The following is a 27,135-nucleotide window of genomic DNA, read 5'->3' on the forward strand; positions in this document are numbered from 1 at the left end:
TATTTTGGGAGGTGGTTCGTCAGGATGGGATGAATGTAACCATTTTAGATGCTTAATTGGCTGTTGGGACATGCCCAGTTTGTAATCATGATAATTGTACATAAAAATATAGCCATGTAATTACATGCTCATTTTTGCATTTAGTCTGAGGACTTCATTTACAAAAGTATAAATGCAGTGCAATAAATCCTTTATATCTTGAGCCTCTGTGCTTCTATAACTCTATATAATTATGTAATAACACCACATCTGGAGAGATTTCACTTAAGTAAAAGCAATAAAGAACTCAGATTCTATGTATTTTTGAGTTAGACATATATAGTAACTTCATCAGTACTGTGTTTTTAGTTTGTAAGATTGATTAAATTCAGCAATACTTGTGTAGAGAATTTTTTCTTATGAGAATAAAGAGCAATTTAATGTGAAACCAAAACTGGATCAGGTCCTTTAAGCTTCTACAATGACTGAAGTGGCTAAGTGGGCCCTTAAATAGTAAAACATGTACCAAATACATAGATACATGGGCAATTAAGACTTTTGCCAAGGGATAGTTGAATATTAAAATGAAAGAATTACTTAACAGCAAAGTGCCATCTCCCTGAGAATAAATCTAAATCATTGTTGTAACTATTAGAATTCATTCATTGAGGTAGAATATGCACACACACACTGTCATTCATTTCTACTGATGTGCTCATATCCGTAGATAATGAGACTATTTTCTCAATATTTTATGTGGATAGAGGTATATGTATCATGTTTTTATATTTGAATGACTGTAATTTGACTTCCTTATTTCTGTTCCTGGAATAGTTTTCACAAATGCTGAGAATGCCTAATGAAGACTGATAGCCTTTTTGTGTTCATTGTTACTGAGAATTAACATTTATTGTGATACTGTGATTTTCTAGCCTGTATTCTTTGTTAATTTCCATTATGACTTTTTTACTAATGGATAAAATTAGTATACTATAGACAAGAACTAAATTCTGCAGATAATACAGAAACAGATCTTAGATTCTGACACTCAAAAGTGAAAATTTTCAGACCTACTGAGTTTGATCCTGCCTTCTTAGTCTTCATCCACACAAAAGATAAATCAAGTATCTATTAAGAGTTGCAGAACCACGCTCATGATTCCTCTGTAATGAAAATTATTGCATTGTCTGAAAAGATACATATTATAATTAAGATTTTCTTTTTCTTTCATTCTTTGTTAATGCTCAAGGTTTAAACATAACTGTTGTTCTGGTGTGATCTTTTAAGATAGCTTGCAGCACACAGTTTTAACTGTTGTTAAACAAGCTGCAGAAAAATGGTATCACAGATGACAAGGAACAGTCCCTGAGGCCAATCTGAATAACTCTAGCTTAATAAATTACTGCTGTTGCAATTGTTGTCATGGTAGTGGCAGTAAATAAAAAAAGCACATTTTTCTATTTCAAATGTTCGTGTGTATCTATCATGAATTCTCTATTGTGCATCAGTGCCAAAATCTTTATGGCATGTTTTAAAATAAAATCTTCTAGCTCTTTTTTGTTTAGTTTAATGTCTGTGTTTTAGCAGCTGTTTTGAAATACAGCGCAATTCTTACACCAAGAAGAATAATTGTTTACTTCACTTACATTTTTGGAACACTTTTTTGTCATTTAAATATAGACAACTACAGTTAGAACTAGCAGAGTGGTTCATAACAAATCACGTATTTGCTGACTTTAGCCACTCTTTTTGCTTTTCTGTCTGTCAGGGTCATGAGTCCTAAGGCAGCACTTGATATTCAAATATATTTGCAGTGGTTGTTTACAGTCTTACCCAGCAGTGTGAGTTGGCTGCAGTCTCTACCCAGGGTCCTTGCCTTGCTGGTGAAACAGTGCTCTGTGCTCTGTGTGCGCCTGACTTCTGCCGGGCCATATTCAAGTCCTCTCAAGCTCAGTGGGGACCCTTGTCAGCTTCCCTGAGCTTTTTAAAACGAAAAGAGGTTCAAAGGGGAAGAAAATCAGATTACTTGGAGAAAGGCAGTAGATGAACAGAATCAGACTGTTTTAAAAAATTATTTTTCACACAACTCCTTTTACTGCAAGGTTTATTCGACTCAGAGCAGAGATTACACCTAATGTCATTTCTTGTGCATGCTATTCTAGCTGGAAGGTTGCAATCAGATCCTTATCGAGGCTCATTTAACTGCCTTTCTGCCAGGGCTTGGCAAAGAGTTGTAGAAGGCAGGCAAAGAGCCTGTCTGCTTAGCTGTGTCAGATGTTGTCCCATTCCATATAAAGTAAGCCATCTTCTCCACAATCGTTAAATATTCTTCTTGTGCAAGTCTTTGTGCAAGGGAAAATAAATCATTCAAATGTCCTTGGAACGCAAATGCAAGAAGGAGCTGGAGCATGGCTGGAATTGCCATTTAAATTCTTTTAAATTGCAGAAACTATTGCAGATAATGTTCTGCAGTATTTGCCCTTCTCTAGTGATACTGCAAATGAATGTCCATCAGATACAGTGAGAAACAATTTCTGGGTGGGAAAAGATAAGTTTTGGCATTTCAGTTGCTTTCAAGCTGCTGTCTCACTTAAACACATTGCCAGCCAGTGCACAAGTAGCAGTCCTGTAGGAAATGTCATTAAAAGATATTCTGCAATGTCTTTTAAGCAGAAAATGATTCTTATTTAGCCAGATATTTCATAGGCTAAACTAATTTTCCTCTGACATAATTCTTTTTCTGCATTCATGGGTATTTTTAGGTATTACCTTGTTTTGTTACACATCCATTAGTATAAAATCCTGCACAGCAGGGTATGCAGAAACCACTTTACAAGCCTTGTGCTGTATGATGCCCTCAGACTATGCTAACTATTTTAAGAGCTTTCTTCAGGGGTTTCAAGGAAGCGCTCCTCAAATGTGAGGATACAAAAGCTGTTGCGGGGGAGACTTCGGGGTGATAAAATGTATAGAGTTCAGAGCCTTTTAAGAAATGCTTACTTTGCAGCTCATCCGTGGAGAAAAGTAAAAGCATGCCAAGATATGTTACAGTGATAATTGCCTCTCTGTGATTTTTTCCAGCTCTATGGCTATTGTTACCAGGATAGCAACGACATCCCAGACACCCTGACGACCATCACTGAATTAGGCTCGCCTTTAGAGATGATTCAGCTTTTACAGACTTCCTGGGAAGACAGATTTCGAGTAAGTAACAGCTTTTTAAAAAGGGATTTTAGGAGGGCTATGAATACAAAATAACTGCAGGCCTGAAACAGAGTTTATATACTATGCCGTATAATTCACGTGTATGAAACATTTGCTTCGCTTATGATTACGTCTTGGTTTAGAAACAAATTTTAACACTCCCTTTCTGCAGTGCTTAAGGTGTGTTATTTTGTCTGTTGATGTTATCTGATTGTAGTTGGTTATGTGCTTTTTACATTGTATCTTCAAACGGTTCATACTTGTTAAAATGTCGAGGCGCAAAATTGCTGGTGTTGAGCATCATGCTGTACGGCTGGGATTTAAAGAATAGAAGGGTGTTACATTTCTCTCCCGATGGTTGTCCTAGCTCGGCTTCATAGCTGTTTTCCACTGCTTCCTCTTCTGTTTGTCTCTGGCTAGGCAAGAGTAAAATAAGCGTGCGCACATCTCGGACCCGGTTTGCCCACCGCGTTGGCGGTTCACCGGAGCACGAAGGTCACACTTAATCTGTGCCGCGCGAAGGCGGACTGCAGCAATGCTTTGATCAAGACAGTGCTGTGTATATTGGGCCGCGCAGTCGACTGAGGTTAACCCCCTGAGACATACCGAGGCAGCAGCCTTCATCTAAAACACTTCGGGTTGTATGGCTACAGCTGCACTAGCAAATTAAACGTGCCCCCGACTGTTCTCGCGGGCGACCTGGCGTGGTACAGCCCACATTTCTCAGAGAGCAGGTACGACAGGAGATGAGGATTTTCCCTGCTAATGCTGAGCTGATTCAGAGGTGTAATGACAAATGAAACATTTCTGAGACTACTGTAATGAAACCTTAGATAACGTTATGCTCATTACCTTATCTAGGACTCGGTGGTCCCAGGGAAGAAAAAGGAAATAAAACCCTATCTTCTTGATACTAGAGACTTGTTTGTGGCTGTACTATAAGGCAGCACCAGCAAAAATCCTGCTTACTGCCAGAGGGAGAAAAGGGTCATCAAATCTGTCATCCTATAGCCATGCTTGTGTGCATATATACCTATGGATATCGCCACATAAACTTGTGGTATCATTTAAGTAGAATAAAAATATTCCTAGTCTGGTCAGGCAGGGAGATGACGATGGAAGTGTCAGGTAGTCCTAGCATCCCACAGACACTCAATCTGTGAGGTATTACAGCTTCAGACGTGCTCAGCCGCTGCCTTCTTCCGAAGTGGGCATTCAGGTGCTCCCCTGCGTATACCAATACTAAGGCTGAATTTTGATTTGACTACTTTAACACGTGAGGCCTTAACAGCGTATTTTAACAAACCCAAAGATTATACATAAGTAATAAAAAGCTTGCTAGACTGAATAAGTTATGTTATTAGTTGAAAATTCCAGTATTTAACTGTGTTCATATTACTGCTAGTTTTGTATTAGTGCATTATATACTGGATTTTAAAGAAATGCATGAATTGGAAGCAGCACTTTGGTAAGGGGACTGAGTTCAACATTCAGTGGGTTTGATGTCTAATAATTACTCAAGTTTCCAACCCACAGTTGAAAAGGGCAGGGTCAATGAAGGGTCCCCACCCCCGCCTAAGAGTGGGCATCCCCTGGGGCACGTAAGGGTCCACCTAGGCAGACAGACGTACGCACTGATGCACAGTGAAGAGTTACAGTGGGTCACTGACCCTTTCAGTATATTTGCTTTCTTGTCTCCTGGAAAAAGACAAAAATAAGAGGAATCAGTGGAAAATAAGTATAAAAACAATGAAAAGGAGTGATGAATAAAGAGACAGTATGACGCCTTCTTTTGTTCAAGCTCCAGTTATAGATGCAGAGTGTTGAGGCCAAAAATCCCAGACCTTGAGCTCATAAAAGAACAGAATCGTAGACTGCATGATCAAGGCCTGTATGTAATGTGTTATTAAAAGTAAATGCTTTTATTTCTCTTAAAAGTAAGAATAGCAACAATGGGCCATGCTTCAAGAATAGTGTGGGAAAACACTGGTAAAGAAGCTTATTTTGGTTTCAAGTCTCTAAGGGTTATTACAATCAACTATGTTAATCCTCTGAAAAATACCTTGGATACAGCATTCAATTTTGGAGATAAGTTACAATGCTTATATTTAGTCACATAGTTATGAATATATCTGCAATTAAAGTGGTTTCATTCATGTGCTCTGTACTAAGAAAATAACCCAAGGAACCCATGTTTTTATATTTCAGATATGTCTCAGCTTAGTTCGGCTTTTACATTACTTGGCTCACTCTCCTCTTGGCTCTGTGACATTGCTGGACTTTCGCCCTCGACAATTTGTGATCGTAGATGGGGAATTGAAAGTGACAGATCTAGATGATGCCAGTATCGAAGAAAGTTCTTGTACCAGTAATAGTGACTGTTTTATGGAATTCCCAGCAAGAAATTTCACTCTTCCATGTTCTGTTGAGGGGCGATGTCAAAACATGAATGAAAAGAGGAATCTCTACAATGCCTACAGGTACATAATCCGTTTTCTATAACGCAAAAGGGAATTACAAATGGGCAAAAATTCTTCATCGTCGTTTGTAGTTATTTAGACCAATGAACACATACTAGCTCAGCTCTGTTACCCAAAAATAAGTTAAGCCATGAATAATTGTTTCATATGTGAAAATACTTTAACGTGGCATTTTTAATTTTGGAAATATTTTGCATACTTTGAGTGTGATTCACCAAGTTAGTCTAGTTTTACACTGGTCAGTCATACAAGTAAAATTTTTTATAAGAGAAAAACTGAGGCCTTGTGAAAATGGGAGCCCATTAACTCTGCAACGAGACAATTCTTATAACTCTTCTGTGATGTAAATTCATAAAGGTTTTCATCTTGCTTTTACCACCAGCTGAAAAGCGAGCTGGCCTCAGAGGCAGGATTAGCATCCAGCTCCTCTTGTGCACTCCGGCACGATACTACCCGCCTCTCCTGAGCCTGCCTTTGCTCTGATGAAAATCTTCCCTGGCTCAACTGTGGCCACAGCTGAGAGCATGGACCCTGTTGCAGTGCTCAGATGTCAGTCACGGACGATCTGGGTCGTAATCCCAAGTTTTTTGAACCAAGAGGGGGCTCCGTTTGCATTCCCTCCCTGGTCTCTGTGTGGGGACACGGTGGGCTACTCGCTTTCCGTGCTGCTGCCACTCGCACGTTATGGCAGTGCTGTGCTCCAGAAATGGCGATAGGTAGGTGACAATTGCCCGTTCGGTTAGAAACTTTGAAGAAAGAGTTCAGCTGAAACATCTACCTTCTGAATTTTATTTTAAGTGTTTACCCTGATTTGCCATTGAGTTCTTCTGGAGCGATGACTTTGTGTCTGTGGTGTGGGCTCTTCCCTAACTTAGATCGCGCTCCTCTTAGGGCTGCGTCTGGAGCCTAGGGGAGCTTTATCAGTAACTGGCTCTTAATGCCGGGCACCTAGCACTGCTGCGACTTCATGCTGAAGGGTGCTGCTGAGGCAGACGGCCATGGTGCCTGATGCAGATATGATGGTGGAGGATCTCAAAGCAATACCCTGATGGTGTGCTCATTCCTTAGACTTCCCTTTCAAGTATCGTGCCATTCACTCCCTGCCAGACCACAGCGAGGAGAGTCTTCTCCAGAGAGAGTCTTCTGCTTTGGTCCCAGGGCGCTCGCCAGCATATGTGTTGCATTAGCTGACCACACTGAAGCGGGTTGTGCCACATGACAACCAGCTGCATTTGCGCAGTGCAGTTTTTAGCATGTCCTGCAAAATTTTCCATTTCCATTTACTTGGATTAAAGATCCTGCTTAGCTAGCTAGCTTTTGGTTGTGACCATTTTACTGGTCTGGCTAAGAAACCTTTAATAGGCATCCATATATCTCAGTCCTAACTAGGGGTTTGCCTGCAATGTGGTGGGCAGGTTGCCGCTCTCGCTGAAGGAAACAGTCTTTTTCTATTACAGTTCTTAACACTTCCTTTGAACTGCTCGCCAGGGTGTAACACATGCGGTATCCCAGTGTTTGCAGTCCCTGTTTTTGCTTAATATGATGGAGACAGCGGGCTTTTGTTTGACAGCAGATTCACACTACAGTAGGCTGCGACCATCCGTGATGAAGCTTTAGCAGCAGTCTCTGTGTGCTTGGCTGGGAAGGCTTTCGCTCGGTTCTTTGGGCGTAGACTACGGACTTTGGTGTTTTTGTGCACTCTGTTGCTGTATGGTTAGAGGTTCCCAGCACTGCTGCCTCCACGTTCAGCGAAGGGTTACTAGTGCTGTTAGCTAGAAGTCAATAGCAGCGCTATATCAAACAACTGCGTAAATCCCTTGCAGTTTTAAAATATTGTAGGCCCTGGCCTTGAAAAGATAATTAGGCTATCCAGTTTGTTTCTTTATGAGGTAAATAATTAAAAGAGAGAAAACATTTTAAAAAAGACCTCCGCCATGCAAGAACTGGCACATCTTAGTTTTCAAATAGTTGCCTTCTATCACAAACCACATTTCCGTGGGTTTTCCTCCAACTGTTTGGATGAACATCTTTAAAAACACTTAAAAGTTTTAAAAGTAAGGACAATTATTATTTAGAACTGTTAATGAATGGATGAGGTGAATTTCCTGTCATTGAATAGTCTTAAATTAAACAAGATAGTTCTGTGAGGAAAAGAAGAAATGAGAAAAATCCTGATTTAAGAGATTTAATTAATTAATTTAAGAGAATCTGACAATCCGTGTTATGCAGATCGCAGATGATGCCACTGGCCTTAGAATCTATGAGTAACAAATGCTCATATAATTAAGTTTTCCCTGTGCAAGGGTCTGTACATTTCAGAGTTGCACATGTGAGTGTTTGTTATAGTACAAGTTGTGTATTTATCTAGCCAAGAAAAAACAATAAGCTCCGTGACTTGCATCTATCCTGTGTTTAGAAAAGTGAATGACAGCTACTGAATGTTTGCAAAGAGCTGCTCACAGTCAATTGGATCTCCTGGTGGATATTCTCTACAGAGAAAAATTAGTAAAATTTACCCAGTAAATTATTCATTGCATATGTTACACTGCTCTTTAAATTTCTGCATGTATTTATATTGACTGTTTCATACTCATCACTGAGAAAACCTACATGTGCAAAATCCTGCTTGTGAAAATCATAAATATTTCTTTTTGCAGCAGATAATTTTACTCTTCTGTAATGTAAGCTAAAATCTCAAGAAAATATTCATTGTGTAAGTGGAATATGACAGCTCAGTAATACCTCTGCCTGTGATCAACTTTTGCTATCAGTAACTCAATTTTTTAATTTGTGCTTGTGTAAGACATCTCTTATCCTCTCTCCTAACTATGAGTCTCTGTATGTGAAAAAAACATTTACTTTGCTTTACAGGTTAGATATAAAGCAGGACAGTTTCCCAATTATGTTACTGTTCTGCTCATTACCTAATATTTATGTCTGATACTTCTGTTTATATTGTCAGATCCTGACCTGTCCATCTCTATGTTACGTTCCTATGACACTGAGTTTGCAGTAGTTAGCAATATTGGCAGTGTAAGAGGAATTTAAAGGAACTATACGCTATTAAGCGTACCTTATATATATTTCCCTGTGCAACGTGCTCTAGGTGACCCTGCTTGAGCAGGGGGCTTCAACTAGATCATCTCCAGAGGTCCCTTCCAACCTCAACCATGCTGTGATTCTGTGTGTCTCTGTGATAGGATATTTTTATTTTTCAGCCCTCCTTTCCTGTGTCGTAGGAGTGGTGTTTTATAAGAATATCAACATTTAAATTCTCTCTCCTGTTAGGTTTTCCCACTGTTTTATCAAAAGTGATTGAGCATGGATAGTTTAGGAGCAGTCATAAAAAATATTGATTAGTTAAGACTGTGAGAAGTATGTGTAAACTCATAGATCTTTTTTGATATGAGTGTTCCAGAATTGCTATAGTACTTTTATATGTATGCAAAATAGATCAAAATCACTTGAATCATTACAGTTTTTTTCAGTAGATATGCATCTAAACATGACTATCCACATGAACACACCTGGCATTTAGATAAATGATGATAACAGAACAGATATTCTGAATTGCAGTGGCATTACAACAAGAGAAGAAGGTTTTCTCCTGGCTATTCATTTTAATGCCTAAGAAAACTGTAGAAAAGAAAATAATAGTTGAATAAAATTAACAGAAATCTGAGTTATGCACTTTTGAGATTTGAACCCCCCCCCCAGACCTCTGATGGTGTCCTGATAGTTTGTTGAAGTACAGATAGCTTTGCAAATAGTCACAATCCATGGGGCTTCATAGCAAATTTCTGTATTAATGGAACATTTACACATAGTTACAAGGCAGCCTTGTATGTAGCAGCTTGGTCTAGGTATGCCAGACAGCTGTGTGAATAGTCTCAGCTATATATTTATTTGACTATAGAATACGATTATATTTCCTGAATAGGTCAGTGGCTTATAAGCAATAGGAATTTTATTCCTTATGTTGTTCAGTAGTTACCAGATGTGTAAGTTTTCAAAAAAATTTTCAACATGGGTTATTTTTCCATTGCAGATTTTTTTTTACATATCTTCTGCCACACAGTGCTCCATCCTCACTGAGACCATTATTGGATAAGATAGTCAACGCAACAGGTAATCTCACTAAATGTGGTAATGCCAAATATATTTTTTTAGTGCGACTATCATGCTTGGGATGTGGGGGATGATGCTTTTATGTTCATTGCAATAGAGCCAGATTGTCCGTTTTTGCAGGATAAAATTCTCCCCAGAGAGAGAAGGCAAGAATGGTCCTGAATATCAGTGAAATTGTATTTTGAGGTTTTTAACTAGGTTTCAGCCATGCATACTCCTTCCTGGTAACTCCACACAAGGGTGAATTGCATCTTTATATGCACTTCAGTACCACTCTCACAAGGAACAATCCAAATAAAATTCATTCCCGTTCAGTACACGACACTCGGTGGCCTTAGTCCCACATGAAGAGTTGGGTCAGTGTGGACTTAACTGCGTGATCTGGAAAGTCCCTGTCCTTACCAAGGGGAATTTGAATTATAAAGATAAGATATTTCCCTGTCTCCACTGGTACTAATGATGCTTTTGTACTTCAGAGGCCAGAGGCGAATGAAATTACCCGTGATCTTTATTTCTTACAAAGATAGTGCCTGTGGGAAAAGAGTAGTTTAAGTTGCAATTTGTATGCACTTTGAGGCTTTTGGTGTCTTGTTCTCGGGGTTTTGTATCCTGTGCTGTGTACATTTCATGGAGAAGTTTAACAATGCCAGGCCACAAATAATGAACAAACAAATCCTTAGGTGTTCCCTATACTGGTTAAAGTTTGTCTCTTTTGGGGAGCCCACTGCAGTGATTGCTGCCTGCAGGCCTGGGATCCCCAGCTGGACTAGCCACCTCTTGACAAGCTTCGTTACGGAAGGGCTTGTGTCTGGTGCGAAAACCAATTGGGTAGTCACTTTGTAATAGCTAATAGGCTTTATATCCACATCACGGCACCATCATAAAGTAGGGCACCACCAACTTTTGACACCTAGGACTTGATCTGAATGCAACCTCTCTTTACTTCTGCAAAGGTTGCTCCTCATCTAAATCGTTCTTTTTCTGTGCTTTTAAAGGAGAACTTCACTGGGGAATAGATGAAACAGCTGCTCAGCTAGAAAGAGTTTTGAATTTGTATAAGAGTGGAGAGTACTTACAGAACACTACTCGGATACCAAAAACTGGTAAAGTATTCTTTCTCAAGATTTAAAATCAGAGATTCAGCTTTGTCTTTTGTTTGAAGTTTGAAAGGGAAAATATCCAGAAAACTGGGGCTCAAAGGCTCTTGAAATCATGCACATGAGTTCAAGCATGAAATGATTTCAGGTATGCATCGTGCTTCCTGGACAACTTCTGAAGCTCCTCAGACTAACTAAGGTTGTCGGACTTCTGTAGGTGCAAGCAGGGTCTACCTGGAAGAGGGAAGGGCAGTTGAGTGCTGCTCTCCATAGTAGCAGACCTGTGGAAAATCTGTTTTATAAACTTATGCTGAGAAGTGCAGCATATCCAAACACTTCCTTACTCTGGAAGTGTGATAAATCCCCCCAAACATGAGCTGATGAGAAGATTAAAATAGGAACCTCATAAAGATGCCCTAATCCTCTGTGGATTTCCTGAGACTTACAGGAATTTCTTGCAGACTCGAGCATCTGTAGATTGGAAGAATAAAGTGGCAAAGGTTGAAAATGAAGCTGCACAATAACATCTCTTTCTTTTTCATAAAATCTCTTCTCTAGCACTACAGTTATGTAAAATGCTATTCAAGCAACTCTGATATAAAGGGATATATATTCTTCCCAAGGACACCTTGTGAAGGAATACATTTCAAATAAGATTATATAGAGTGGAAGCGTCTGTTAAGCCAAACAATTGAAAAAGCTGTTGTGCAAATTATTTTTTGTGTATGTACAATATTCATGTCAGACTGTTGACATAATTGACTGCAAGTTGATAGGAAAATTATGGTTTTGCTGCAAAGGCGCAGTAAAGAAGGAGAGATGGGTTCTAAATGAAGATGAATGTTGGCACAGAGTGTTTGAAAAGTTCAGTGAAGTATTTTCTCTGTGAAAGACACAGGAGCCAAATTCATTCCTGTCGTAGCGCTGTTAACCTCAAGGGGCCATGACGCCAGGGATGAATTTGACCCACTTATCAGAAATAATTCAATATTTATTTTGTTGTAAAAGTGGCAGGAAAATTGTTGCAGGTGTTCATTTAACTTTCTAATTTTCAGCTTTTCATCACAATCTGTGCTGAGTGATGCCTGTCAACACAGCAAAATTATTTTCAGCAGTACAATCAATAGTACAAACACGTCCTTTGTTAAAGAAGTGCCAGGAGGGCTGAAGTTTTTCTGTGATGCTGGTTGATTCCAGATTTAACCGCCACATCAGGACAATACGAAGGGAGAAAAGTTTAGGACGGCAGCAGTAAACCTAACAGTGCAAGTTCCTAGTAATACGGAGCAGAACTTCCTGTATATTTGGTTACTCTAATAAATACACATTTTTGTGTTAGTTTAATTTCATAGAGTCCTGGATAATATAAAACAGAATCTGGTGCCCTTGTTCAGGGTTAGTAACACCTTTCTGCGCAAGTAGCTCTTTTTACTTCTAGGGCACTGCTCGGGCACCTGTGTACCTCACAGCATCAGCAAAGATACTGAAAACACATGGAAATTTGAAGTAGCATATTTTGCCAGTCTAAGAGGGTGCTAAATTAAAGCTCCTGAGTGTAAATACCTTGATATGAAAAAGATCTCAACCTGTAGTGAGCCTGAGAAATCAGACATGTTTAGTAGAAGTTAATGCTTACAGGAGATATATTTTCAGAGTTAGCTGCCACATCTTTAAGATGTGCAGGCCTGTTTCTCATTTGTTCTAAGGCCACTTTACCCAAACAGAAAAGGCATTGTAATTTATTTCTATTTTAAGGCTCCTTTTCCTTGCCAGAAAAATATGAAGAAGTCATCCCGTAAGGATGAAAATAGCCCTACCTACTCATTCATATCTCTTTTATTCCACGCACATTCCTCCGTCAACTAATACTTCACTTGTAAAGTCAAGCTAGAATTCATTTTTAATGCTTCCAGTCCAAAGTATACTCAATAAATGAGAAATTCTTCTGTGGCACAGTGACATTTCAGGAGAGGGTGACAGTGGTGCTGAAAGAGACTTAGTGTCCATGTAGCCAACCTCTCCTTGCTGGCGGGACATTCCCAGCTGAGTTGGCTTCCTGGCCAAGCAAAACCGAGGCTCAACAGTAGAAGAAATTCTATATTTTGTATAACCAGTGGGTAGTGGAGGGGGAGACAGGGTTGAAGAGGGAGGACTCTGATACTCTCCCAAATTGCGGTAGTATTTTGGTCCTGTTTAGGCTTTTGGAGGTCACTGTGTTACTCTCAGAAGGCAAAGGAAAAATATTTTTGTGGTTATGAGGTTTTTTAATTTTTTTTTCTTGTTCTACAGTATAATGAAAACTCAGGGAGATTATTTTCCAATCCAGTACTAGATTAAGTTAAAACTAGAGATTATGGTTTGGTTCTGAGGCCAGATCAGAGTTAATAGGGGCTTTGCGTTCACGTACCAGGGTGCCAAGGTCTTACAGGCACGGCTTCACATAGGTTTTGATTCAGATAATGAAAGTCTGTCAAGGTGAGTGGTTCCTGAGATTTTCACCCTCTCAAATGGCAGAAAAGACAAGAATTAACCATTCAGTGTGAGGCAAACTTTTTTGGTCTGAAATCTTAAAAGAAAAAGTAGCCATTGCCATGAATCTGCCTGGCATCTGAAGGACTGGCAAAGTAAGGCCTCCCTGGTGGATGTTCTGTTTCCAAATAATAAAAGCAAAACTAGGGGAGAATGCAGATCCAAGAAGTGCAGGCATGGATTTTTTTTTTTTTTTTTTTTTTTAACAAAAACAAAAAGGTTTCAAGTGATGATGCCTGAGAATTTGTCATAAGTTTAGATGTTTTGAATTATCCATTGTCTTGAATAGAGTGTTATAAATTCTTACTAGGAAGGAAGAGATCATGATCTTGGGCAAGTGATCTAAAGACATAATTAAAATATAAACTTTTAGGAAACAGGCTGTTATCTGTGTGAACTTCTGTTTTTGAAAGGAAGACCTCCTCCTATGAACAACATGAAGTGCGAAAGGTGATATTGATAATCAGTGGGAAAGTGACATGAAGAAAGTTCTTGTCAATCCTAGTGTTCCCATAAATAAAGTTTAACAAGATGACATAGTCATATTACAGAAGGTCTTGGATATTAAGCTTTCACTGTGCTTCAGTTGTAAAACATTTTATAGTGCTGTAAATTATATTATGCTCTGGACTTTGCTTTAGTATCTTAGAAACAGAGTAGAGGCGCGGGAGACATTCGATAGCTATTTATATGTTCTGTAATCATAAATCACACTACTGTTAATGTTGGTATAGGAACATTACAGTGTTTAAAACAACACCATGAGCAAATACCTTTATATTTCATTGACTGTTGGCCTCCCTTGCTGCAATCCAGAAGAATGTGAATTAAACCAGGACCATGTATTTCTTTTCACATGCTATCTAAAATGGTTAAATTGTTCCTTTAATTATCAAGATTAAAAAAACTATAAAAATAATCTACTGCTGTTCATCTGTAGAGTCCTGCCGCAGCATCAAAATTTTTATTACTTCGATCAACTGACACTGATTTGTACCAACTGGATGTCTGGCCCTTGAGTTAAGCCCCAGCCTTTCAGCTAACTCAGAATTTACTCAGAAATGCGTGAAATCAGCTAACACTAGTAAATCCGATAGCTTTGTTATTCATTAAAGCTAATAGATGACCCATTATTAGGCCTAAGGCTGTGCAAGCCCACAGAAAGGCATAATTAGCCTCTGTTGTTAGTGGAAAGTACATTCGCAATGCTAAAAAGCTAGAAGGCTGGACAGAAGGCAAAGGCACTTTGCGTTTCCTTTGTCTTGAGACAATTTGGCAGGATTATGCTGTATGTAAACATTTACAGTACAACAGTGTTTTGAAAAAATATTCTGCAGGATCACTATAGCAACCTGCTTAGGAAATTGTAAATCTCTGCAAGAATTATTGGAGTCAAGTAGGGCGGGTGTGTTTGTGCACACGTGCATGCGCGAGAGAGAAATTTTGGGAAGTTGCTGAATATTGCTTGAGACAGTTTACGTATCCTATGGCAGGCTGAAACGCCTTAGCGTCCTGGAAGCGTCCTGCCGAAGGCGCGTGCAGGCTCTGTGGGGAGCGTGCTGCAGAGCAGCCTTTGCAGCCCAGATTCCTGCTTTGTCTGGCGCTCGGGCGTTTTGTGGTCCGTTCCCAGGGGTGTCAAGGCAGCTTTGTGGTGAGCTGAGAGGTGAAGATACAGGGCACTGAAAACGTGTGGCGCTCTCTAACTGATACCATGCCAGAAGCTTTCGTATTAATTGCATGGGCACGCAGAGGGCTCCCGGGAGGTTTTGCCCATTGCACCCCGTACAGTGCGGGAAGCGCAGCAAGGCACCGCTGAGTGGTAGAGGGAGGTTGGTGCGGGGGCAGCAGGCAGTGGTCTTCTCCCAGCACGTAAATGAGACGGGGAGCCGACGTTCACCTCCACCGTGAGGCTGGCAAGGTGCGGCTTCTCCTCTGTGTCACTGGTTTTGTCATTAGTGCAGGGTTGTAGCCTTCAGGCAGAGAACAGTGACTGGTCGTTGCTCACGTGGGAGAAGCACATCGCCGCCGTCGTGCAGACAATGTGCACTACTTACTCAGCAGTTTGTTCTGCTCTGATTTCTTCTGTCTGCTGTTGCTAAACTTCTCCAGGTCAAACTTGGCAGCTTACAGCAAAATAATTTTTGCTGCTGGACTAGAGCCTAAGTTGCTTTGAAAAAGATTAACAGAGTCACTAAGTATCTTTTTAAAAATCCTACAGTCATCTGTCTTCAAATTTAAATACCTCCGTCTGACCCTATGTGCCTTTTGACACATGCATCAGCACCACTGTTTTTAAGAGCGAGAGGGCCAGACGTTGCTTACGCGCAGTTTTGGCACTCAGTTGTTTGGTATGGTTGTCTTCAATAAATAGATGTGCATGGCAGAAATGGCAGTGGATATGGAATGGCTCTGTAGCTGCAGCCTGGTGAGCTGGCCCTGGATCGTGGTGTGCAAGGCGGAAAAGAATCCAGCTGTGCGATGTTAATAGGAATATAGTGCAGCATAACGTGTCATTCTTGTTATTTCTTCGTGTTTCAGTGGCACCACAGGTTCCAGTTTGAATGTGGCTCTACTGTAGGTGCAATGGAAGCACAAAAAAAGAGGCAGTGTTGCTTAGCTGGCAGCCTACATGCGTGAAGCAGCTGAAGGATGAAAAATACACGCAGAGAAGTAATACTTACTTGCCTTATGGCAAATAAGTGCCCTGTCAGGCCTTTCTGTCCTTCCAAACAGTTGTGAGTTGTCAGAAATGTTCTAAAGCAGAGATGCCCAGGATACGCCTAGCGAGTCCTTGTCTCAGACATAACAATAAATAGCTTTCCATAGCACATTCGTACATAAGCTTTTATGAAGCCTTTTGTCTGAAGAATTTTTAAATGTGGTGTATTGAAGCATGAGGAAATTTTAGCGTAGAATGAATCATACTGAAACATAAATGTGTTATTATCTGTTTAGAATCTGATTCTGTTCTCCTTAGTCTCCCTGGGAGACTACCACATTTAACTGAGATTGGTAGGTTCAAGGTCTTTCTGCTTAATTGCAAGCAAAGCAATTAAAAGTAAATACAGATTCAACTGTCTGTTTTATGCTAGAGTGGAGGAAGAGAGGAAGGAGGAAAAGGAGTAACACGATTTCTGTTTCAAGGATGAACATTATTGCATCTGTGTTGTTGACCCATGGTGTATTGGCAGGTGATAACTAGAAAAGAAAACTGGGCAATTTTCCAACTAGTAGCTGTAGCTGGTAGTAAAAATGCAATCTGGCTGCTGTGGCTGAAATAAACGGTCATTAGGACTGATTAAAGTCAGATTTAGGGTGACTCAAACAAGCTAAAAGGGGGAAACCACAGGCGGTTTCACATAGTTTATAATATACTTGTGGAGTTATTTATATGATTCAGTCTAGTACAGTGAAAATGAGTATGTTTATAGATTATAGTTGGCTTTGGGACAGCACAGGTGATTTTTGATAGGTTAAGATTTTTAAGCCTTGCTTTTCTTTTATAGTTTTACACCGGGCAGTGATGCTGCAGATTGTTTTTAAAGCTGGCATGAAAAGATGCTCATTTTGCACTGGTGACAGCTGCGCAGATCAGCCTAATCTTGTTTTTGCTACTTGCAGCGAATGGGAAGTGATAGAATTCACTCAAAGAAGCTTAATTCTGATCTCACTTATGCTGACTCTGTGTACAACTTTGTTGAAGTTTCTTGATTCATGCTGAGAACTGGCAGAGCAGTTTTCAACACAGTATGTTTTAAACAAGTTTTCAAATCAGTGGAAATGAAACTTTTCACAGGAAGGATATTTTCTCAATGGTTTTTCTGTCTTATTAAGAAAACACAAAATACAAAGACTGATGATTCAATTGTTGATTTATTCTCATTGTTTCATGGTCCCTATTAGCTTATAATTACCTTTTTAAATAAAGAGGTTGACTTGGAAATGGATGGTTTTGGAATGATTGAAACAGCATGTTTTCACTGATCAGAGCAAACTTCAAAAAACATTTAAAAACTATTAAACAAGTCTGAAAATAAAAAATTTCAAGATTTGCATAGATTCCACATACGAAAATAGTTTGAAATTTCAAAATGTTTATGTGACAGGAAGAATGTTTCCTGCACAGATTTATTTGTATAACTGAGCAATGAATCAGCTCCCCTCTGCTAAGCTGGAGTAAATGTGTTATAAGTGACATCAAAATCAGGTCTACTGCATTACATTTTATTTGCTTCAATCCTCACAAAATCAGGAAGCGGAAAAAAGGCTTCTTTTTTGGTTGTGATGCTAGTAAGAATGTCTTGCATTTCTCTGATCTATTCCTTGCCATTACTGTGATAGACTTTATGTACTCTGTGTCAAACTACGTATATGTGTGCAAAAGTGTAAATTTATGGCTGCATTTATAGTATTAGGCAAGTATTTATTGGTTTTAAACACCATTAGTCTGGAAATCGACCAGAACTTTGACCTTTTTATGATGTGATTTACTGCCGCGAGCCTTCAAATTCCATGGGCTCCATTTAAGTTAGTTTCAGGTCTTGGCAGGACAAAAACCTGAGCTAGAGCTGTCTTTAAAGCAGTGGAGAATTGCTAAATTGGCCATGTAGCTGCACTGTAGTGACCAGGGTGATCATTTAAAGGGGTAGGGGAAACCCAGCACTGTAGCTGAGATTTGATATGGTTGGCATTAATGTCTCTTTGACTTACTCTGTGTCTATAACATAAGATAAGTTTGTGCTATAGTATTTTTGTCCTGATGCGTATTTCAAAGTACACCGCAAAGGCTCTGCCAGGTTCCAGAAGCATGGAACGAGGAGCTCTAGCTGTGCTTCGCTATAATGGATTATTGAGCAAATTTTGCATAAGAGGAGAGCAGCCCTTTGAATTAGTGCAATGAGTATCAACATTTGGATTCATTATATGTTTAGATATCTCATGCAGATTAGGCATTTCCATCCTGTATAATTTGGACTTGTATCTGAGGAGCTGGTGCAGCCCTGATTTGACTGTGAAGGCTATGTAGTCACACATACGCAGTGTGAACATCTATTTCCTGCTGGCTGCTGCTAATAGAGTGCAAGTGAAAACAGGAGGAGCCTTCATTGCTGGGACACATTTTAATAAAGAGGCATCCTTCAAGAATGCCCTTCCTTTTTCTGCTCCTACTTTATGTGAGAAAAGTCTCCTTCTTCACAACTTGTACAAATAAGGGCTAAAGGGTCAGCTCCCTAATTTGTCTCAATGTAAACACGAGATTCCAAAGATACTTGCCTTCGCTTTGCAAATTAGGAGGGCAGCTATCTTGCCATTCTCGAGATAAAGCAAAGTTTGAAGAAAGATGCAGTTTCCTCAGACCAGTGCTTGGTTGGTATTGCAGTTGGTTTCTGGTTTCTGTAGGCTCAGGTGTGATGCGTCCACAGGGATGTAAAAGACATATGGACAGCACTGTCCTTGGAAGAGAGTGCCTCTAGGTGTCTCGCTAGGAGTGTAAGGGGAGGGGGAATCATTCGTAATAATAAATAGTTTAATATTGCCCTATATTGGCTTCCTGGGAAGGCGAGAGCGCCAGGCTGATTTGGGAGCGTGAGAGCAGATGTGGGGCCATAGCTGGGCCCTCTCTTTGCTCCTCTCTGCTGTCCCTCTTCCAAGGGGAAGGAGCTGCTGGTGCAGTCCCTGAGTGTATGTGCGGTGATTGCGGGCCTCTCTTCCGCAGGCCACACAGGCAGGCAGAGGAGCTGCCTTCCTGCTTTTCCCCTGTGTGGCCACATCAGGCAGCGGCACAGTTGGTCCTTAGTGAGTAGCTCAGCTCTACATGTCTGTTTTTAAAAGGACATGAAAGAACGATTAAAGGAAAAATGTTGTAAGACTTCTTATGCTAGTGGTAGGAAGAAAAGTGGTGTGCAGAAAAGGAAGTTCAGGAGTGTCTGATGTGGCCAGTTCTTCCTTTTCAGCCATATGGTCCTTGCTTTGACAGCAAAGCTAGCTGGTATTTCCTTCATCATGAAAGGTCTGGTCATGCTCCTGTTGCCGCTGACTTTGGTGGAAGCAGAGGTGGACGGTCTCTCATGTCGAATCTCCAGGTGAATGTACAATCAGGCTCTCAGGCATGTGAACACGAGTTTTGAGAACTAAGTTAGTGGTCTCTTTGGATGGTGCTGCAACAGTGACTCATGCTTGTGATGCTGGTGTGGCTCCTTCTTCTTGGGCAAAACCAAATGATGGAAAGAGAAGCTTGCAAGGGCGCTGTCTTGGTGCTTCCCCTGCTCCATTCCCTCTCCACTAAACTTCCAACAGGTAGGATAGGCAGGGTGCTCAAATCTCTAGGTATTTCAAGATCTGTGCCAATTTGGGGTAGCCGCCAAAGTGTTCTTTGTGGAGGCTATATGCCTCTAGGCTTTCCCTTATACTCCAAGGACTTCACCTGTCCGGCAGAAATGAGCCAGGAACAATGATTTCACAGCCAGGAAAGTGTTCTTTGTATGTAGGTCACACTATCAGGTACTAACTTTGTTATGCTACATGATTTATGTACTGCACCCTACAATCACTGCAGATCATGGTGCCTTCCCTGTTTTAGGGCCTGGCCAATGCCACCACCCTGCCTAACAGGGATCTGAAGGAGAGGAAGGACTGCAGTTGTATTCTTTCACAAGATGAGGACATGCTGAATCCCATCTTGGAGATTTACTTGTTCTCTTGAACTCACAAGTCAGGACCTCACTTTCATGATGACAGTTGTTGCTGGCCCATCTCTGTTGATAAATGTTTCCGAGCTGCCCAAATGATTTACCAGGCTCAGTCACCTTGGAAAAGTCAATAAAAGGGGAGAACTTTATCTTCTACCTCTGGCAGAACCTCAGCTCATGTAAATCACTGTTGCACTTTTGAAATCTGTTCAAGCAGTCGAGAGTCTAACCCATAACAGTTGTAATGGGAAGAGAGAGCGTTGAGAGGGAGGAGAGTGCTGTAGGCATGTTAAGAGACATAGCTGTGAGCAGAGGAGTTTAAAAGTGAACAGTAATTCAAAATACGGGCCGCTCAGACAGGCTCCTGCCTTACAAGGAGAAAAATATATAATGTGGCATTGGGGCTGCTTGGCTAAGTCAGTACCTGACTGCATGCCAAGGGCTGCTGCAGGCTGATGTTAGTCACTGCTGTTGGGAGCTGGGCGAGCTCAGAGGAGCGCTTCCGGTGAGGAACCGGGACACGATCCCTGCTAATGGCGTGAGTTAGTGAGATGTGTTCATTTTCTTCTGCTGCAGTCAGTGTGACCATTTTGTGGCTGTGCTATGGGATTTGGTGGGATTAATTGGTATGTGGCACTTCCGTAGTCATACAAAGAAAAGTTGTGAATGATCCCATTTTATATCCAGTCAACGTGTCATAAACACCGATGTAAATGGTTATATATGGTGCAGACAATGGTGGACTGGTACTTTTTGCATCTCATCTTCACCCATTATTTTACTGACCTTGGCTGCAGTGTACAATATTCAAGAGTTATCACACAGAGGTGTGTGTGATACTATATAATATTATTCAATTACACTCTGTAGTTGTTGTCATCATATGGTTTATACAGAAACTGGGAAAAGAAGGGACATTACCTATCCAGCCAGTAGCAGTTCTGATTTATGCAGCAACTTTTCGTCAGAAGAAATGTATGCATATTTTTGGCAGTGAAATGAACATTTTAAGTGAAACTGTGTTTTGATTCTGTTTCTTCCTTTGGGAGTGTGAGTCTGCCTTTTCTGAGTCAAGCTTTTTTTTGCCTTTGATTTAAGTGGGACATGATCAGCTCTGATTTAGCTTCCTTTTGGTGAATGTGTCTTATGATACTTTTAATGAGCTACACTTAGAAATGAGTGCATTTACTGCATTTCTTTCACACTATTTCAGACTGTGGTGTGAATGAGCACTTGTTGATGTATAAGTCTTCTCGTAACTGGGATACTGGTAGTTTAGAATTTGGTGGACTCGCTGGTCTCTGACTTGGTGGTGTTTGTATAATGCAACGCCTGAAATATTAACAGGCTGAATCTGCAACGTGAGGCAGAAAACGCCTGAACCAAAGTGACTTCAGAACAGGCTGTGAGTCAGGGCAGGCAGCTCCAGTTTCCGTAACAGATACAATTAGAAGAAATATAGAATGTATTTCTTTTTTTTGAATAGGGTGTGTGTGTGGGGGAGATGGGAGGGAACTATCAATTTGTGTGCCTAGAAGCTAAATAGAAATATTTATAAGTGATTAGTTGAATTTGCTGATGCATTCATCAAAGAACCCCCCCCCCCCCCAAGCAGCTGGGAAACCGAGAGGAGCTGTGCACAGAGAACAAGAGGGAGCTCATAAAGGCAAGTGAGACTGAACGGCAGCCAAAGGAGACGAGTAATCCGCGGGCAGAGCCGAGGCGCTGGGCAAGAAGCAAGCTGACATGCTTCACGTACTTTTTTTTTCCTTCTCTCAGAGGCCCATCAAGCAACTCCCCTTTTGTGCTAATCTGAGCAAGCAAAAAAGTTTGCTTAATTAAAAGCCTGTCTTTTCTTCCTTCTCTAAAGGGGCTAGAGGAAAATAGCGTGCTCTTCTAACTGAGAGGGAGGGCTGGGAACGCCTGGTCGGGTCTCACCCTGACAATCCCGCTCCCTGTTAAGAAGTAGGACAGTGAGTCAGTTCATTCAAGTGGATGCTGTTTATTCAAAGCGACATTCTTCCTGTAAAACTCCTAATAAAATCAAAGCCTCATCTGCGCAGTGGGGAAGGGGAAAGCGTTTTGTGCACAGACTGTTTATTTACAGACACTTTCTGGAAAAAGAAAAAGGTGAAAAGAAGAAAGGAATAAAGGAAAAGCAAAGTAAGGTGCAGAGCTATAAACACGTTTGGGACTAAAATGGGGCTGCTGTGGTCTAGCTGTTCACCTTTTCTATCACATGTCCCTCTCCTAGGCTGTTGCAGTAAACTTTGCCTGATCAAAACAGGAGTTTGCTAGAGCTTTTGAAATGATTGCTTTGCTCTGGTTAATTGCAGAGTACAAACGGGTGCCTGAAGCTTTTATTCCTGATGAGAACTACAGATGCTGGCCATCTTACCATCATAAGGGCTGCCTCCTCTCCGTGTTTGATGTCAACGAAGCCATCGAGATCTGTGACAGCTACTCCCAGTGCAAAGCTTTTGTCTTAACTAACCAGACAACTTGGACAGGTAGGTCACGGATGCTGCTCAACATAACGGCAGCTGAGTCATATGTTCTGACTGCTTTAAGCGAAGCAGTGTTTTAACACAGTTTGAGGAACATACTGTGCTTGTCCATGGGAGCCAATATCACGAGCCAGAAATGGGATAGCTTCTGAAGCTTCAGCTTCAGCAGAGCATGGCTCTTGGTGGGGGAGCAGCAATCTGTGACTGGACTCCAAGGAGCTGGCACTGAGGGCTGGCATGCGTGGGCTGTGGGGTTCTTCAGCTTGGGGGGACAAAACTTTATTTTAAAATACAGCAGCAGAAGCAACAACAAAAGTCCATTACTTGTTTCTGCAGTTGAATGTGCAGAATATGGCCCAGCATTTGGATTAAAATAAATCTTTCCAATCCATATGGTTGTTGTGGTTTGATGCAAAACCAAACAGGTTCTCCCACACATCCAGCCAGCTGGGACTTTCCGACTGATGTAAGCGATGCCCTGCTTCTGATGGGAATGGTGTGCTTCTCTCAGTATGGGTTTGGCTGAAGGACAGGAAGGAGGGAGTATTTAAAATCAAGGAGAAATAGAAGTGCCCAGCACTCTGTATCTTGGCCACAAAGAACTTTGTAGGGGAAAATCCCACTTGCCACCATGACTCATTTTCTTGTCTTGTCTAACAGAATGTAGCTCGTTTGAAGAGATAAGTATGTTTTCCAAGAGTTTTGTGGGCCTGGTAGTTGCAGTGTGGTCCCACTGAAGTCAGTCAGTTAGTGCTGATTTACATTAGTGCAGAATTGGCCCTGGCTCACTACTTCTGAACCAGTCTGGGGCTTATTTCAAGGAACTACACAGTAATCTGAGAAACTAAAATGTTAAAGTGTCTAGTAATCCTCTGTAGCTGCAGCTCCAGGATGGTTTAGAGGTTGAGCGGGGCTGAATCCCATGCAGATGAGCAGGAGGCTCCTAACCTGCAGCCGTTCCCACTGCCCGGCAGAGCTGCGTCTCCCTGCAGCCAGTGCCGGCCACATCCGCCTGCAACGTTCCTGTGAGGTGACTGCACCTCGTGAAACGTAATGAAGAAAGACAAGTAAAGTCCATGTTCCTTCGTAGTCCTCACACAAGACAAAACTCCCACTGAAGCCAGTTTTTCTTGTGTGGTGACTGGTGGTGGACTTCCAAACATGTGCTGCGGCCTTTACTGCCCAGTGAGTGCCCTGTATCATCGTCACCCAGGCAGAGCTGCTTTCCTGCCTGGGATTGCCATCGCTAAGGCCAGGGTAGCTCCCCCCGTGCCGTCTCCGAAGGGAAGGATGTCTGATGCTAGCCAAACCTTGGGAAAGCTGATATAAGGCTTTACTCTGCCCAGACTTCTTGTGTGGCGTGTAACCTAGCCCCTAAGACTCATCTTTCGGTCTGCAAAACTGAGACCTTAATATGTCTTAACCTTATGTCAAAATGTATCCTGTGTGCAGTTGGAGGCTTTCATTGTGCTTAGGTGAGCAACATAAATATACACCAAGCCAGGCTTATATAAATACGTGTCTTCGAGTGCAGGCCCCCAGCTCTGAAAGCATTACAAATGAGAAGAAACCTCAGAAATTTCCTGCATGTTTTAGCCAACGTACTGCTATGTTTTTTCTGAATTTCTTGTGCTTCCCAGAGATGGAAACAGACTTCCATGGAATCCAGAAAAAGCTAATTTATATTAACCTTGCCAGTGACTATTAACTTATCACATCAAACTATCTATAGTCAGACCTTTCAAGTTAACTAAGATACTAAAAAAAAAGTCTTACAGCACAGGGAAATTCATAGGAAGTTTAGAGCAGGTCTTGTTTCCTGTTACAATATTAAAAGCAAGTGAGTCAGAGTAGCAATACTGTAAATCTTATTTATCATCAGCTTTACTGTGTCATTCCTGATGTATGAGCACTTAGTCTGCGAAATGTGGAAATTTGGAGTGGAAATTTGGTCAGTAGTCCAGGCATCCAGTTTGCCATGTGATACTCTTTAAGAAAATAGTGCTATGGGAGCCCCCTAGAGAAGCAGGCTGGGAGTAAATAACATTTGCTTTTCTGAACTTTAGAGAGCATGAAGGCAGAGGTTGAATAACGAACATCTTCTGTGGCCTCTGTGCCAAGGAGAGTCAGCCACAGTCAGGGTCTGTGGCATGGCAGGTGCTCATCTAGGTGGAGGTAGGGATGTGAATAAGATGCCAGTTCTGTAGGAGTGGGGAGACTCGAGATCTGTACTATGGGTCCCACAAGTACCAGTGGGTGAAACCTCAGTAACTTCAGCCTCACTGGACTTGGATGTATATGTGGCAGGTGACCTACACTGCCCAGGATGTTCATATCTTGCTAGAGTTTTGTTATCTGAAGAGTCAAACCTTGCTATAGCTTGTTTAAAACGGAGAGCTGCGAAGATCAGCAAGAAATGGTTCAGGAAAAACATGTTGCACGGAACAGTTTTGTAAAGATCCAAGTGAAGATGATACTACTTCTGTACAGTCAAATGAACATCCTTCATTTAAGCCTTGAACCCAAGCTCATTTATATCGATGGGAGAGTCCTTAAATACATTTTCAAAGATTATGTGAAATTTGTATTAAAATCTTCAGACCTTTCCCTCATTTATATTGAGCTAGCTATATGTAGCCATAGTTTGGTAATAATTATGTAAGGGTAAGCATACTGAAACCAAGGAACATTCAGTGTAATTTTAAATGAAAGCATTTCATTTTTATACCAGTTGAAGTTAAGAAGGAGTTCAGTCGTGGCTTGCCTAAAGAGCATGAGATGTCAGTGTTTCAAAATAGGCAATGGGCTCATCACTTCTAATTACTTTTTTTTTTCTTTTTTCCTCCCTTTCCTGTTCTGCTCAGGTCGGCAGCTTGTCTTCTTCAAGATGGCCTCAAATCATATCGTGCCCGATCCTGACAAGATAACATATGTGAAAGTGACAGGTTGACAGCTAAAGTGGTCCAGTTTGACTCGTGAGTGACAAGAGCTGTTTGTGTATAAATATAGGCAGCTGTTATGTTTAAGATGGCTGTGGCCAGAGAGATAATTGCACTATTACTCATTCTAATCTATAGAGTGCTAAACAAAACTTTAAAGAAATAACCTGCATGACCAGGATGAATGTGCAATACAACAATGTTTTGAAAATGTGATTTTTAAAACAAAGCAAAATACAAAATATGATACACTGTTAAGGTATAATTTTGGTTATAAATCAGCTGGCAGCTCTAGCTTTTCTAACCAAGGTTAGCATAAATTTTCTAGCCTGTGCCTATTTGCATAGGGATGAAAGCTGATCATTTCTATGAGAAGTCTGCATCCTCTGCATTGATATTTATTTGGGCAAGTACAATCACAACAGCGTTACTGAAGCATATCAGTTTGTAACCTAAATATCAGACATTACTGAAGACAATCAGCATTTGTATTAAAGCTATCAAATATGCAAGACCAACTTATTTGTCATAATGAAGGAGTACTTCCTCAGTGAATTGGTTATGTTTATAATTGCAAGACTATAGCTAATTTTTATTTTTGCTTCAAATGCTATCATAAAGTTTAATTTTTAATTTAAAAGAGCCATGTTGTAGGTCTAGCAAATCACATAAGCATATGAATAGTCCCACTGAAAGGGAAGGGAATTACCCAAGTGCTGAGTGCTTTGCTGAATAGGGTAAGGCCTAAGCATATGCTTACAATTAAGCCCATGCTTAAGACTTTTGTTGAATCAAGTTTGAATTGTTCGCTAAGCCACATCTTTGACAGTCTGGCAAAGCAATCCATCTAGTGGAATTGTACTATTTTAATGAGTATCTTGCAATTATTCATATTTTTTATCATCAAATCCTTGGTTTTCTAAGGCACTGCTTGCTAATTCTTAGAATGAATGAAGTAAATGACCTTAATAATGGCAAATGAACGCTAGCCTTAAGTCTATATAAAATGCATTTTATAGGCATGGTGTGTCTAGAGAATTTGCTTTCAGTGAAAGCAATAAAGTAAATGCTAAAGTGACCAATGTCATACTGTTTTGTAGTTTGTACAGTCAGGAAAAAATGTGCTTTTGTTTCTTAAATTGTTTATTTTTGTAAAAAAAAAAATAAATACAATTTCTTTCCTACACGTATTTTCTATGTTGTAAATAAACGCCTAGATCCTGTGAAGACATAATGTATTGTAAGTAAATTAAGTGGGAGGTATTTTTCCAGGAAGAAACTTAAGTTGTTCCAGTGACTTCTGGACTTCTGACAAGTGTGTTTCTGGAGGCAAACGTTGGCCTTGTCTGCACGTTTGCATGTAGTGAAGCAAGTGACCCTGAGAAGACAACGCTTTAGCAGCCTTTCTTGCTCCACGGTTTGAGTCATGTCAATACCAGTCTTTTAGAATTTAGCATTGTTTTAGCAATTTTAGCATTATTTTAACAATATAGCATTAGGAACAGGGAGAGGATTAGAAGAGAATCTAAAGTAATTCCTCATAGGGCTAAATGGTGGTTTAGGGTCTCTCCTGCCCAGGAGAG

At 40.7% G+C, this 27,135-nt stretch overlaps 1 protein-coding gene across 1 annotated transcript in view; it reads left to right on the forward strand.

Annotated features, from left to right (window-relative positions):
* The window catches only part of PKDCC (protein kinase domain containing, cytoplasmic), a 38,426-nt gene extending 11,690 nt beyond the window's left edge, over positions 1-26,736 (forward strand). The window contains exons 2-7 of the mRNA XM_062571891.1: positions 3,061-3,183; positions 5,392-5,663; positions 9,712-9,791; positions 10,787-10,894; positions 22,443-22,616; positions 25,478-26,736. Coding sequence (XP_062427875.1) covers positions 3,061-3,183; positions 5,392-5,663; positions 9,712-9,791; positions 10,787-10,894; positions 22,443-22,616; positions 25,478-25,563 — 843 coding nt within the window. The 3' untranslated portion in view covers positions 25,564-26,736. The remainder of the gene's footprint in view (positions 1-3,060; positions 3,184-5,391; positions 5,664-9,711; positions 9,792-10,786; positions 10,895-22,442; positions 22,617-25,477) is intronic.
* The last annotated feature ends 399 nt before the right edge of the window (positions 26,737-27,135 follow it).

This window comes from Rhea pennata, chromosome 3 (assembly GCF_028389875.1).
Source record: "Rhea pennata isolate bPtePen1 chromosome 3, bPtePen1.pri, whole genome shotgun sequence".
Taxonomy (NCBI): domain Eukaryota; kingdom Metazoa; phylum Chordata; class Aves; order Rheiformes; family Rheidae; genus Rhea; species Rhea pennata.